This window comes from Bombus vosnesenskii, unplaced genomic scaffold (genome assembly GCF_011952255.1).
Source record: "Bombus vosnesenskii isolate JDL3184/JDL3185 unplaced genomic scaffold, Bvos_JDL3184-5_v1.1 scf7180000013304, whole genome shotgun sequence".
NCBI classification, from domain to species: Eukaryota; Metazoa; Arthropoda; class Insecta; order Hymenoptera; family Apidae; genus Bombus; species Bombus vosnesenskii.
This window is the reverse complement of record NW_022882953.1, coordinates 2,458,573-2,473,547: the sequence shown is the minus strand read 5'-3', so window position 1 is coordinate 2,473,547 and position 14,975 is coordinate 2,458,573. Positions and strand designations below refer to the sequence as shown.

Here is a 14,975-nt window from a genome sequence, read left to right as displayed (position 1 = left end):
TGAAACAGTTCATATAGCGATTGCAGGTTAATATATGATATAACCCCAAGGCAATTGGCTTATTCGCACGTACATCTATCTTCTAGTTTTACCTATGACAGATGTTCTGGTTTTGATTATTAATAACTAATATCATATTAATATTTTCAGAGTTTGTAGCATACATTCTAATTGTAAAATGTTTTCAATATATGTATGTTAATCAAATCTCTTTAATGCAGTCAGTAGGATCATAAACTCACTAGACGCAGAGTAATTTTTAAGAAACGCGGCGCCATCGTGTATTTCCTTTTTTCATTTGTCATTGCAAAGTTTGCTTAAACTTATAAGCTACTTTGTTTTCTTTTCTCTGTACGTTTCATCTGAGAATGGTAAACGAGGTGAATATGCCGTCGCGTTATGCGTTAAGTACACAAACATCGGTAAGACGATGGAAATTTATGGGACTTTCATATCGAGATACGTAAACACTAGTGCATACGAAATAACATAGAGACACTATGCAGAGCTTACATTTCAAGCTCCGATCAAACTTATAGTACACAACAAGATTTCAGAGAACTAAATGAAACGGACAATTTTATGCAGATTAAAAGATGGCATTATGAGATATAAAAAGCATATTTCTTTCTAGAAAGGCACGAAAATCATTTTCCTAATTTAAGGAGTATTCTAGTATACTCAGGGAACCACGTAAGAAGTGCACTGATCGTTAAACGGCACACGACAGCCACCGAACGGAAATCCAATGAAGATATACAAAAACATACAAGTTTTTAACGACCAAGTAGGCTAAAGCCTCAAGTACTTCTCAAAAATGAAATTTCCACTCGTTCATCGCTTGATAACGACGTGTATCTAATTTTCAAAAATTATATACGCGGTAATGAAAACGAAACAAAGTTCATGATACAACTGGAAAGCACATTATCATGTTCATAGAAAATTAATTTACCTCGTAATACTCGAATGATCTATTCTTGATATTCAATTGATACAAACAAATACATATTTGAATTTTAGTGAAAAAGATATGACATACGATAGTCGTATATTTTTGTAAATTATTGTAGGACAGTAATCGTGTCATTGCATTACCAAGAACTAAAATATACTCTACTAGCGACCTCGCGCTATCGGCTACGTAATTAGACGTGACTTCAGGCAAGTCTTTGCGTTTTTGCCGAAGCCACCGCGCGACTTCCGTTCGTCGTGTCCTCGAGAGGATTGGAGGACTCACCTCGAAGACCTCGAGTTCCAGCGTGTCAACCTCGACGCTCATCGTCTATCCTACGCAAACTATAAACCTTGTATAAGGCCAACCTCTTCTTCCTCGTGGCACTTTAGCCGTGCCGACGAGACGATGTCCGCCTCGCCTCTTACATATTTCCACCTGGGTCCCTCCTCTTCTTCGTCCTCGCGAATCATTGCAGGTGCAGGACGGCATTAGCCCGTTAACTCTGTTTTCGTTGAAACACGATGCCTGTTTACGTTCACGTTTCTACTAATCATCCGATGGTTGTGTCTTTTAACCGGCATCTTTTTTCCAATAGTAACATGTACTATTTTGTGTTACGAGGACCTCACTATTTTTCGTGAATAACCACTTAATGAAGTATCACCGACAATCTGATTTTATCGCACGTGTTTTTGAGTTTTCATTTGGCAAACGTCGTTGGTTAGTTCACAAGAAATCGTCGTAGCGTGATTTCACGTTGCTTCCTCTACGATGATTCTTCTACCGAAGGAACAACAAATGCGTAGCGACAGTGTCACGTGATAGTATCAACACAATGTTTTCGTGACGAAGACTGGGACCATTTGAGGTCGTTGAAAGAAGATCTATCGTAAGAAGGCGCAATTTTCGATATCTGCTAGTGGTGGCGCGGACTTCCTACGTGGTTGAAGGGGGTTTCTGTAAAGAAATCATCTTGTCACCTGATCCTGCGTGCATATATAAGGATTCGTTTACCGTTACACGTTCGTAAAGTGTCATTACTGCGTCGAAATATTGCGTGGAAATTAGGAAACGATTTCGAAATGTTAACGCTAAAATTGAATCATCCGATTGTCTGAGGTATGAAACATCGCAAAGAAACATCGGCCAGAAATATCAAGCTATTTTTGTTTAAAAAATACGTATGTTATGAACACATTGACCTCCGCTTAACGATGTTACTTTCATTCGTGTTTAAAAATAAAATGAAAAATAAAAGTCAAGCGAAGTTTTCCGTTGTCTATTACGAAAGATTCTTGGCAAATTTAAATCAAAGTAGAATCATCGCTTCCACTTCATACGATGTCGGACGTATCTAACGTAACCCTCTAACATGGAATTTGATTAATTATCAGGGAACAAGCATCGCAATCATCTGTAGAGGTTATTTCTCGATTAAATCGTTAACGTTATATGTAAAATGAATGGGAATGCAGATACTGTACATATACAAAAGAGTTACGTTGCTTGTATGCGGTTACGTATAAATTTTATACTTGTTGCATGACATGTGGGAACGCTGTTCAGTTGCATGGGATCGATATTTAATTTATTATCGGAGAATTTCAGAGATCGACATTAATTAAGAAACTTCAGCGGAACATTGTTTTCCGATGTATGCCTAAATAAGAATATGGCCAACCTATTCCTGGAATTTTGTAACGCTGCGACGATATTACATTACACAGAATTTAGATGATATAGGTATCTGCTCGAGACTTATTAAAAATATACAAATTTATTTTAAAACTTCTAAAGTCTCACGATAAAACACTTTTTAAGAAACTTAGTTACGAAAGCAAATGAAAACCAACCAATAATATTGTTACTAAGATAATAATAATATTTCTATGAATAAAGTACATCGAGATAGACTCGCATGTTACGGAGAATGAATTTCTGTCTCATACGATTACGTGTACATCTGAATTACGTAGTCGTCACAATGGCATAAAAGGCATAGAACTACGAGTATACTACAATAAATAACGAAACGCGTGTGTATTTTTCGTTTGATAAATAAGATTCCCCTTGTTGAAGAAGATAGAGGGGGCTAGGGAAGAAGATTCAATTTAACAATGCCCCCCGTTGATAGAAGGAGCACGCGACAGGCGCGAATCCTTTTTAACAGCGATGTTTTCTTCGCTTGTCCTTGATTCCGTATACACGAATGATGTCAACGTGTTCGACGAAGCCGCTTTGGGCGTCTACGAATAAAAATATCCGGTGTGTGTACCTCCTTAAAGTATTAGCGGTTCGCCACGTTGTGTCTTGATCTACAGTACGGCTCGAGATTTCCAGGGAATCCATGACGAAGAAGAGCAAAACCGCTCCGCTAGCCGATCTCCTAAGACGCGAGAGCTACGATAATGGCTCTTACGTAAGATGCCAGTGGCTCTCAATCGGTGGCAATTCTGTTGCCGTTTTCGCGGAAATTGGTTTTACGGTACGAACGCAGTCTGGTGTTTCTATCATTGTAAATACGCGACGACTAGACTGTATGGACGCACCATGAAACTATTTTGGAGTGTGCGGCCGATGCTACCAACTTTACCGAACGATAAATCGGAAATACGCGCGCACAGTACACACTAACGTTCATAAGTATCTAAACGCTTTGGTAGATTTGTTTTTGCAAATTAATTACGAGTTAAGCTCTAGAAGCAGTATCTATCATGTGCTTTCTTGTAAAGTCAATAGACTATAGATTTAAATGATCTACTAAAAAATAATAGTAGTATATATTTTCAATTTATAATTAAATATACAATTCGTCCATACCGACCATTTTATATATCATTGTTTGAAATAACGTGGTAGTCTGCCAGTCTAAAAGAATCTTCTTTATTTAACTTAGAGCTCAGAAAATTAAACTATCTTTTGTGATAACAAAATATAGTTCTACTAGCTTGGATTATTTTAGAAAATATATAAATATCTTATCGCGTTATGATATTCTATTATAGAACAGATAAGAATAAAGAATAGAATCATTGTAAACTTTTTATCCCCAATTTCTTGATTAAATTATATCTTGTGGAAGAGAAGCAAATTGTCCAAATACTTTAAGCGGTATTGTATAGGGTATAGACGGTAGAGCTCGTATTCAATCGCGTCTTGGTATCTTTCGAAGGCTTTCAGCCGGATCAATTATAAGATTTCTTAATGTGATTTTATGCTACGTCATCTCTTTATACGAATAATTATTGATTGTCCTCGAAATTCTCTTCTAATACCGGATACGCTCGATATTTTCGTCCATACGAAATCAAAATACACACCCATGTTGCAATCGTAAATATTGTTGATTACAAAAACGGGCGCATACGTGACGGAAGTTCATCGCTCAAAGCAAATTGATCGTTTCACGGACTTTTATCGTTACTCTTTTCTTTTCTAGGCGCACAAAACAGCACGAGATGAATAATCTTTTTTTTTTTTTTTTTCGTTCTTTTACTTGTTGCGTGGTACGACAAGGCAAAACATTTTTAAAACCCTCTGATCTATTATTATCGTTGTGTAAGCAAAGTGTTATAGTTTTAATTTAATAAGCGACGCGATGGTATAACACGTAGTTAGCATATAAATGTAATAAAAAGTATATTATAAGTTAACGATGAATTGAAAATGAATGATCCACAAAACGAAAATTGTTGAAATTTCTAAACTCGAATCTCTAAAGTTAACCCTGCAACGAACTACCGCAACACGGCTGAAACTTGCAACGAGATTCTTTATGATTCGTTTTAGCAGGGTTCACTTGAAATTTGCTTGAAAATACAGCCTCTCGCCGTCTCAATGATAATGGAAAAGCTAGAAGAGATCTCGTTTCCACGCCCTTCTTCTATTACGTTATTTCACTTCAGAAATAAACCCGGAGTTCGAGAAGGCTCTCGGCAGATTGTAAATTGGTTCTTGAAAAATGAGAAATCGTGTCGACGCCACGTGTAAACCTATTACATTAAGAATGAAGTGAGAGAAATAAGAAAAAAAAATAAATAACGGAACAAATTTCCACATACAAATATAAACAGAAAAAAAGGAACAAAAATTCAATTTATCCTCTCGCTCTTTCCATTACGAGAAATCAATAACGTGTCTTATTTACCGGTTCGATCGAGCCTCGGCAATATAAGACTTTTCCAGTCTACACGATTGTTATATAATCCACATTTCATGCAACACATAAGATAACAGCGTTAAAACTCATTAACGAGAAACGGCAAACATCATTCGCAAACTTTTTACTTTGGAAGCTGCCGGTCTTAAATCCAATAGTTGGCACTGATTCAGCTAGTTCGAGTTATCGACATCAATGAGAAATACATATCTGTTTAATTGCATCTTTGTGGTAGCCAAATATAACGTTCTTCGTTTCTTTTTTCTTTCTTATATACATCATCAAGAAGAGGAATAAAAGAGGTTCCCTTACACTTTTTTTTTTTTTTGTAGAAGAAAGGAAGGGCAAATGTTAATGAGAATGGGAAAGTACAGACATTTGCGTTGTATTTGGAAAGTCTCAAAGAGGTAGGCGACGGAAAACAAAAAGGGTCGCAATTCCAATGACAAATGGAAGGCGTTGTTACACCATGCGTTTCCTCCGTTGGTGAGGAATTTTAACGGAATTTAGTACGCACGCTGTTATAGACAGTGTCGCGATATATAATGAGTTTAGCGAGTTTCCAAGTATCTACAAAATGGCAAGAAGAAGACATAGAAGTACGAATGAGTATGTAATCCTTCAAAATTATATCTTGTATAAATAATGTTAAATAGCTAGATTTAAAACGATTTTCTTTTATGATTTGTAACCAGACTCCAGATGTTTATGCATTTAAGGAGAATTTAAAGATGTAAAAATGTAAGGAACCCATATAGTATTCAAAGTAAAGTACTTGTTATAATATCTATGGGGTGAAACAGATGTCTATCTGGGGTTCACAAAAATGTGAAATTAATTCATGAAATTTATTTTAAGTTATACAATTGTCAAAATAGTAATCAACTAGAGAATTCATAAAAAAAGAGAGATAAAATGAGAAATCGTGAAATAAAATATTTTTTTAATAGCTTAACAAGTTTCATCGAATAATACGTTTGGAATAATTGGTTATATCAATTTTTAGTATTTTTAGTATTGTTGTTTCAGGTTGTATATTCGAATGTTGAGATCTTTTCTCACCTCTTTATATATATATATCTGTTATAGCGTGTAGTAGTTGGCGTTATTCATGCTAGTTTGTTTATTATTGTGCAACTATTCATTTATGGAAATGGATAAGGAAAATTAATAATAGTGTGCGAAATATTTATTGTACGCGGTCGGTTTAATGCTCGTGACGTTCCATTTCGATATTTCCAGACTACGATAACTATGTCGACTTCCTGAGGCTAAATACTTCGTAATGACTCAATTTCGTGAAATTCGCGCAGAGAAACGATTGCTAAATGATTAAGAAAATGCTTCGTTGCATTAAACAGGAAGATTATCATTCGGTTAAACATCTATTGTTTATATTTATAAATATTATATCCCCAGATTACATCTAAAAACTCATCGATTTTAAAATCTGCAAAAATTAATTCGAAATATAAGCTATTTATTAAGATGGAAGTGTGGCAGTTATCCAATAAAATTTGTAACATTTAACGATAAGATCAGATCTTAAAATAGGTTACTTTCCAATTCTTTCTTATATATTAAGCAATACACACAAACAATATTTTATTGGAGACCTGGGAAATCTAAAAATTATCAGGTAAATTATAAAAGAGAGCATTTTTTTAACAATGCTCTATACAAATAGAATGTATCGAAAATAAATTTTTAATGTCAACTATTAAATATTTGAAAGAAGAGAGGTTTAATATTCCCGACATTTTTATTGAGGTCATAGTTTCAACACGTTGCGGAGTATAATAAGGAGGTAACAATATCATCTACAATCATCGACACCAATCACAAGCAAGTCATTTACGGGTAGATTTACATTTGCTTAGGAAATTGCTAAATGGGCGCCGTCACTGGCGTCAAAGGTGCTCGAGTGATTCTGTGTCTGTTACGCCCATTTCATTTCTTTTGTATTATACCATCAATAAAATGCTAAAATAGATGGACAACTAACCTGATTTGAAAAGAATTTAATAACGCGCGTCAGACCATATTCTAAATGCACAGCTATAGACGATGAACAGACAACTATTCCGGACGAATAATCGTCGTCTATGGAAAAAGGTAGTTTCTATTAACGCATACACGTTATATACGTGGGAAACAATGAAATGTACGTATGTAGACAAAAAATTATATCTATCAACGAGCTTGACAATCCTAACGACTAAGTAGGTGATACACTGTAGCTACTTAAACGTCTGCAGAGCAACGTTTCAACGACATATATATTCGCCTAAATGTATTATCAGATGACTCGTATTGTTGATTATCCTGATCGATTATCGGCATCTGATAGGAAAATCGTCAAATCGATCGTATCGATTCCTGGTTGTTTCGTTGATTTTATACTATATAATCTATAGCTGAAATACGATATGAGATAAACGTTTCCTAATTTCCCAGTTCGACGTTAATAGACGTTACGATCATTTTCTACGGCAGTATATGACCTTCGTTTTCTTTCTAAGGGAATCAGGTTACCTCGTTGTTTTCGCAGTCAGTGCAAGGGTACAGGCGGTCGAAGCGCCCGCGTCGACGAGGGCGACGTCGTTATAACGATCGCCGTTGATGAGAGAACATATCGAGGCCGTTTAACGTAAAATTTCGCCAAGAAAATTATTCACTTTGATTCACGCACGGGATAAACGTTTGAAATGTTTGCCACGGTAATCAATAGTTCAATGATGATGCTTCCTTCGAAATACGTCTGAAGGAACCAACCATATAGAAATCCACACTAGAATGTCGCACAATGTCGACGATGACAGCAACGAATAGATCGAGATGCGACACGGCACTGATATACTCCATTTACGATTTCTAGGATAAACCGATCAATCGGTGCGTGTTGGGTGGGCACCATCTATCGTTTCGACGATTGTCGAACACATCGGGCACCGCCGGCATTCTATGTTTTTTGCCACTGTCAGCACTATCGTCACCATAACCATTATCTCCGACACCTCTTCGACTTGAATTATATGCTACTATTTACAGATTACCATATCGCGGAATACAGGAATCGAAAGTTACACGTCGTATAACCGCGTATACATCTCACGTCTCTCATGCACTGCACGAGGGTGCCGTTGCACGACGGCGTGCTTTGCACTTCGAACAGTACAACGAAGACCCGAGTCGTCGAACGAGGTATTGTTCGATGATCGTCGAGAGACTTCAAGGCGTCGTCCCTTGACGGCGCCACAAGTCACCTCGCCGGTGGTGCCGTGAACATTTCAAGGCAACAACCACCGCGTTCGTTGTTGTCGGGAAACATCCACCGCTTGGGGGTAAAGAGGATTGCTACGTTAGCGATTGCCAGAACAGTTAAGCCTTTTGAATCAATGTTGGAGGTTTCAGCGCGAAACACATAGCGGAAGTTGTGTAACATGTAATAATGTTTTTACTTGTTGCAATGTGAGCTAGATATCGGATGCGGTTCGTAGAGGGAGTTATCAATCATTCGATAAACTTTAAACGTCCATGAAACGCTATTATGACAAATGTAACAATAATAACATACACTGTATCGTTTCAACAGTTGGACAAGGAGATACTTTTCTCATTAATCAAAGATTAGATTCAGATGGCACTATACAAAAGCCTTAGATCACCTATCATAATGATCTTATAATGGTAACTACAGTAAGCTACGCTAGAACGAATGAAATTAGTCCTCGAACCACGTTCGTTATAGCATCTGTTCGTTGCAACATATATCGAAACAAATGTATATATTTAGAAGTAACTCGTCCCAGGCCCACAGTTAAAAGCAAGATTATCACCAGTACAACTGTTTGAACAATCGTAAAATGTAATGTAAACTAAAAAATAAGTGATAAAAACAATATGAAATTTACTTATTTAATGGGAATCATAAATTGATGAGGCAATCATATTCGCCAGCCTTCTTCAGCTTTCGTTATCTTTCCATAAGCAACTCGCTGTGCCCATTGATTGTGATATTCGGTACTCGTTCATCCTGGACCACGTTAGTTTATGGTATTATTCACGAGTTATTACGTTACTTAGTTGTCTTCTACGTGATAGATATTACTGAACGAGAGAAAGAGAGATTCGAACATACTCGTATCATCAGTTAGTGTTTACTCTTTACGATCGTAACAAACGCGGAGTAAAAAAATCGCCGGAGCGACCGATATTTCTTTGTGCTCGTTGTAGCATCTTTCTACGTTATAGGATTCTGACGTTAGTCATGAAAGTAGTTCGTTATAGCATACCTTACTGTTATAATATTTTCAAAAATATTTCTACATATTGTTGTATATACATTTTTAGATATTCTCTTACAAATTGTTAAGATTACTTTCTCTCAGGGCTCTACTTAGAAAGTAAGTTATATGAAGAAAGGGAAGAAGAACGCAATAATGTATTGAAAGATTATACAAGAAAGATCAGATAAAGTATCAATTATTAATTCTTGGATAAAACACTCCTTGAACAGTAACAACAAATTTAGAATAATACCAACTATTTTTATATACATTTATATAAACATCTCCCTCTGTTAGATGATTTAAGACTTTTGCACAGTACTGTACATTTGCATCAGACTACCGTTTACAATGAGAATCATCGTGCAAATATACACAGGCTAATTACAATAAAATTGCGTCAACAAGTATCACGAATTACGTGAGTTTTCTATTTATGAAGTTACCTGTATGTTAATCAATTTAATAATCACTCACCTTGCATAGGACGCGTGGCAGCGCTGCGCGACATTGTTTGTGTGGTCTGTTAGGCTGCAGCTCGGAGTTAGGCGCTTTTGGACGGAGTTTGTAGATATGTTTCGCGCGAGATGTGACGCCTGTTAAAAGTACTTCCTCAGCTCGAAGACTCTTCGCGACTGATTTTGTAAAAAATGCATCAAACTTACGGCACGTCCGCCGTGGTGTAAAAACGAGGGTAAAAAATGACCTTCTGCTCCCGTTTGACAATTGTGATACTGTTACGTGCGCTGTTACGTTGTTTCTCGCAGCTAGAGCTGTCGTTCGCGAATCGACAGTGGTCCCCGCCAATGGACACCAGGAACCAGTGTATCTTCTCGATATTGCAATTAATATCGTTTTACCGTTACTCCGGATGTTCGACTTCCGTGTTCCAAGAAGTTGATTATTATTATCGGCAACGTGGAGATAGAGAATCGGCAATTGTTTCAATTTACGGCGAAAAAGACGAGAGAAATTGAGGCACGTATAAGATAAAGATGACGCGTAGGCGGCCGTTTCCTTCGTACGACAAGCATCAAGTGTCGGATGTCTCGATATTCGACGAGAACGTTGAGGACAATGCAGGGCAAAGAACGGTGCCCTTGCGTTCAGGTCGGATATTCTGCGGCTAAATAATGGTGACAGGATATCCGGTGTGGGGGGTACGGGGGGTCCTTTGGGGGTGGCGTCCATGTGGGGTGAATGGTCACCTCCTTTCTTTCCTCTCTCCTACGACCCACCTCCTCCTCCAGGACCTCCTCGTCAGGGTGCCCCAGCTTTTGGTGTCCGAGAACACCTTCCCTGCTCGTCGCCAAGTTTCACTTACACCCTCCCACACTGAGCTTTGCGAGCACACGCTGTAACAGAACGTGACAAATCTTTAATTAGAAATCAAACTTCGATAAGTTATAATACAAAATACATAATAAGTTAAAATACAAAATTGTTATTTTTATATACAAACTATACTGGTTGTAATGCTTTCCATTTTCGCTTTTCAATTTTAATGCATCTTCAAATGTGTATATTTTAGTGGAACAGTTTTCTGCCCTTTCTAGTTCAAATCTAGTGTCTATCATTGTAGACAAATATGCGAAAAAAAACTGAAGTTTCATTATCTTTCCGAGTTATCTTTGCTTTTCTTCGTTCGACTTAAGATATTTAGTCGTTATATATTTTGTAACAAGTATACATAAAAGATAAATTACGTAGAGAACCTCAAATATTTTGATGTATCTTGGGAAATGAAAAAATTCTAAATGAAACATTTTAATTCAGCATTATGAGCATGTTTCATGAAAGAAAATACAGATAAAAAGATTTGTGAGATCTTTTATTTTTAGAAGAAACATCATGACAAAATAGACATACGTATACAACGATCAAGTATGATACATAACAAATCATGATGGTCCTTGAATAATCAATTTGCTTTGGACAAACGAAACCAATTTGCAATCAGATAATATTGTTGCGCACCACCTGCACAGTTATTGTAGTATTTTCCCTGTTATTAAATGTGGCATTGAAAATGTTTGAATAAATCGATTCAAAGTGATATGCTCTTATCACGAAATCTTTGTCCTGTAACACTATTCGACTAAATACCACCCAGAAATACTCCATTGATATATTTTATATTTACGGTGAGATCACTTCCTGTTTCCAGGAATAATTTTAATTCATCTTAATGGTTGAATTCTATAATTTTATCAATATAATAAATTTTATTTCGATGAGAAACTGTACCTGTCCCGAAAAGTACAGCTTGACTGTAAGCGCAGAATTTAGAATTATTGAATCGCACTTTATCGTGTTTCATCATTTTATAGCAAGAGGGAAGCAAAATAGCGACGTGAACAGAAGTTAAGTAAACTAAGTAAAGTACTTGGTACGAAGAATCTATAACTTGTATCATTTTCATCATCGCCAGTGCATTTTTAAGCAACCACGCAATTCGTGCAGCAAGTGGAATATGAAAGCCGAAGGGCAATGGGTCAGAACTACACACAGCTGATCCATAAGAACCAACAAGCTTAGCGGTCAATCGAAGCAAAGTCGCGACGTCCGCGATCTTATTCCGTATGCATGTATCCTTGGAGTAAAGTTTTTCATATCTGACGTGTTCGTACATAACGAAGAGTTGCATTAATAAAGCAGGGAACTTTTTTCACGTTATAAGTTTATTAGAAATCACGATGAAACACGCCTACTATAACAACTTCACATTATCATTTTCTCTTGAATAATACCTAACGTTTCTTTTTCTTTAAAGCACATGGCCGTAGCTGAATCATAAAGGATAACGACACAATTTAATTTAGATTTGAATTAGATCACTTAATTTGAAATATTTAATTTTGATATGTTTTATTTTACGTTTCACGTGATAAATGCCATTGATGGTCTTTGTTAGATATAATACAAATTACAACGCAATTCACATTAAAGTTAGATTACTTAATTTATAATAAATATTTGATTTTAGCAATTTAGTATTATATATCTTACATGAATGACATTTATTACATAAAATTAGAGTGAAATATAATAAAAATAAAAATTCAGTAACTTGGCTCAAATCGATGATTCGTCAATAATTCAAGGATATTAATTAAACGTTATTTGCACTTGAGGCAAGTTTCAAAGGTATATGAAAAAATGATGCGATAATATTCAACAGCAGGGAGTTCCGACAGTGTTAAATTCTTCATAGTTCCATTTCCGTTTCGCCTGATATCGAACCGAACAACGCGTGCTCTGCTCGCCCGCTTGAAAATCATTCCACTTTCCGTAAATATCATAGGTTACCTTTACCAGTGATTCATCGAAACACCAGTTGATTGGAATCAACGCATTGAATGGTACGATCAGCAGCCGAATTACGGTAATCTTTGGGTACATTCTGATTTAAAAGGAAACGCTATAAACAGTGTATGTACGTATAGCATCGTACAAGTGACAGTATGGCTCATAAAATGAAGTTTGATAAATCAACCAACTGTTAAACTCTAACTAACATGTAGTTACAGATATGTAAAACTAGTTTTATCGTTATAGAATCATCGACTTTTTAATATATCCTTTATAATACACTTAGATCATATTTTCAGAATGTTATGGGGATATGAAGTATAAAAAGCACAAAAAAATATTTCTAAACTCTGTCTTTCGAAGGTGAAAGGTCCAGCAAAAGTTAGTCAGCCGATTGCCAAAGCACTTTCGTACTAACTAAATTTCTATTGAATACAATTTTTCTCATCTTTATCATAAAAAAAACACGATTACGTACAATATAAGGTTTCAGTTATTTTTAATAGACTAAAGAAAATGATAGAAAACGAAAATACCAAAACAGCTTCAAAAACTACACCCATATGTCGTACTAAATACAAATTTTATTGTATCTACACTGTGAGTCAATTTTACGAATAATAGATGTCACCTACCCCTGTTCTTCTAGATCAGAATATCTTCAGGATCATCGTTCTTGTATCAAAAGTTACAAAACTCCGGTTCTACGAATCAATGTGGCCAAGATTACTCTTCTTGAAGCGCCGCGTCGGTCGTTCGGAAAATCGGTTTAGGGGATGACGATTTCGATATTAAAAGCTTTACATTGTAACGGTGACAGAGGTGTAACGTTAGCGGATCGCACCTGTCGCTATTAACAAAAGCGAAATCGTGCTACTAGCGACACTGACCGTCGACCTACATGGAGAGTTCTTCATTGACGAGCATTTTTCATTCCCACTGTATTTGTGACCCCGATAAAACGGTACTGTAGGAGCAATCCTATGGGCTCACAAACACGCAACAATCACAACCCTATCGACTGAAAGCGGCGTTAATCGACCTTTAACTGTAGCCTTTGTCGGCCCATTTCCGAAATTCTACAATGCACGGCAAATATTCGCACGAAAATTTCATGCTTTTCTTCCTATTTTTATCCTCCCTTCGCTGTTTAAAAATACTTTTTACGGTAGTTATTTATAGCGAGCCATTAGAAGGACGAAATTACGCGCGCAACTCGTCCTTTATTGTAGAACTAATATGAAAGAGAACTGTAGGGAGTTCAAGCTTTCAAAGGGTGTAGATATTTATCAACTACAATTTGTTTCAAAAGTTACTTAAATGAATATTTTTTGCTGCTTTCATACATGCTTTTATTACGCGTTATAGAAACTGCAAATAAAACTTCGTATTTCGTAATTGAAACACTAATAGTTTCGGTTACTAACAGCACGTACTATCTCGATACGAAACTGAACACAAATTGAGATATTGATAAGTTAATAGTCGTGTGATTATAATTTTTAGATAAATCTATTTGTGTAATTTTGTCGTAGTATTATACTATCTTTTGAGATAATAATACGTGTCATACGTATCATAAAAGTATGAAAAGTATGAAATATATAAATATAAAAGATATAAATATATTGAAAAAATAGAAAAGAAATATAGATATCATATAATAGCGTATATTTTATAATCGATGGATTCCTCTCTTTATACTTATAGTCATTAGCCTACAACCTACGACATTATAACTTTCGTCTTTACTCTATTTTACACGATTGTGCGACATAATAAAAAAAATTAACATATTAACGCCTTTCATGTTATGAATATCAATCCTTCGTTTGAAATTTTATCTCTAGTTTTGAAAATAGTTCGAAATCGAATTATTAGCTTAGAAAGATAGTGGAGGGAAGCTCTCTCTGAGGAAACATCGAGTCTGTACGCTATTTCGGGGATTTGTTTGATGTTCGTGTCACAGGTTGTTTGCGATGACGTTCGAAGGTTTTAGCTATCGGCATGAATGAGAGTTTAACGTATGCTTTATCCTCCCTGGGATGTTAATTGAGTTAACGCCGTATACGCTGTGTGCGGAATGTAATCTGCAACTTGAGGCTTTGCGAGCGTTGCAACAGATTTTAGCGTGGCCGAGTGACACTCTAAACACGAGGAATTTACTCTTCCACGACTTTCAACTTTATATTTCTCTTAACTGCAATTTCCAAAGGTATACTTATGAATATTAACTTAGTGCTCGGCAAACTAACAT

General features: G+C 36.1%; 1 protein-coding gene and 1 long non-coding RNA gene across 11 annotated transcripts in view; one reads left to right on the top strand and one right to left on the bottom strand.

Annotated features, from left to right (window-relative positions):
• The window catches only part of LOC117234316 (phospholipid-transporting ATPase ID), a 69,920-nt gene that overhangs the window by 16,079 nt on the left and 38,866 nt on the right, over positions 1 to 14,975 (bottom strand). For 6 of the 10 annotated variants that reach the window (XM_033495402.1, XM_033495403.1, XM_033495407.1 and 3 more), the window contains 2 exons: positions 9,884 to 10,761; positions 1,324 to 1,915 (listed from right to left, as the gene is read on the bottom strand). In XM_033495402.1, coding sequence (XP_033351293.1) covers positions 1,324 to 1,428 — 105 coding nt within the window. In that variant the 5' untranslated portion in view covers positions 1,429 to 1,915; positions 9,884 to 10,761. Of the gene's footprint in view, positions 1 to 1,240; positions 1,916 to 7,652; positions 8,330 to 9,883; positions 10,762 to 14,975 lie in introns of those variants that run through there. The other 4 variants (XM_033495404.1, XM_033495410.1, XM_033495406.1 and 1 more) reach the window with 4 other exon arrangements.
• Positions 1,915 to 6,022, top strand: LOC117234326. The gene is made up of 2 exons (XR_004493499.1): positions 1,915 to 2,077; positions 5,450 to 6,022. It is a non-coding gene; the product is annotated as an uncharacterized LOC117234326 (long non-coding RNA).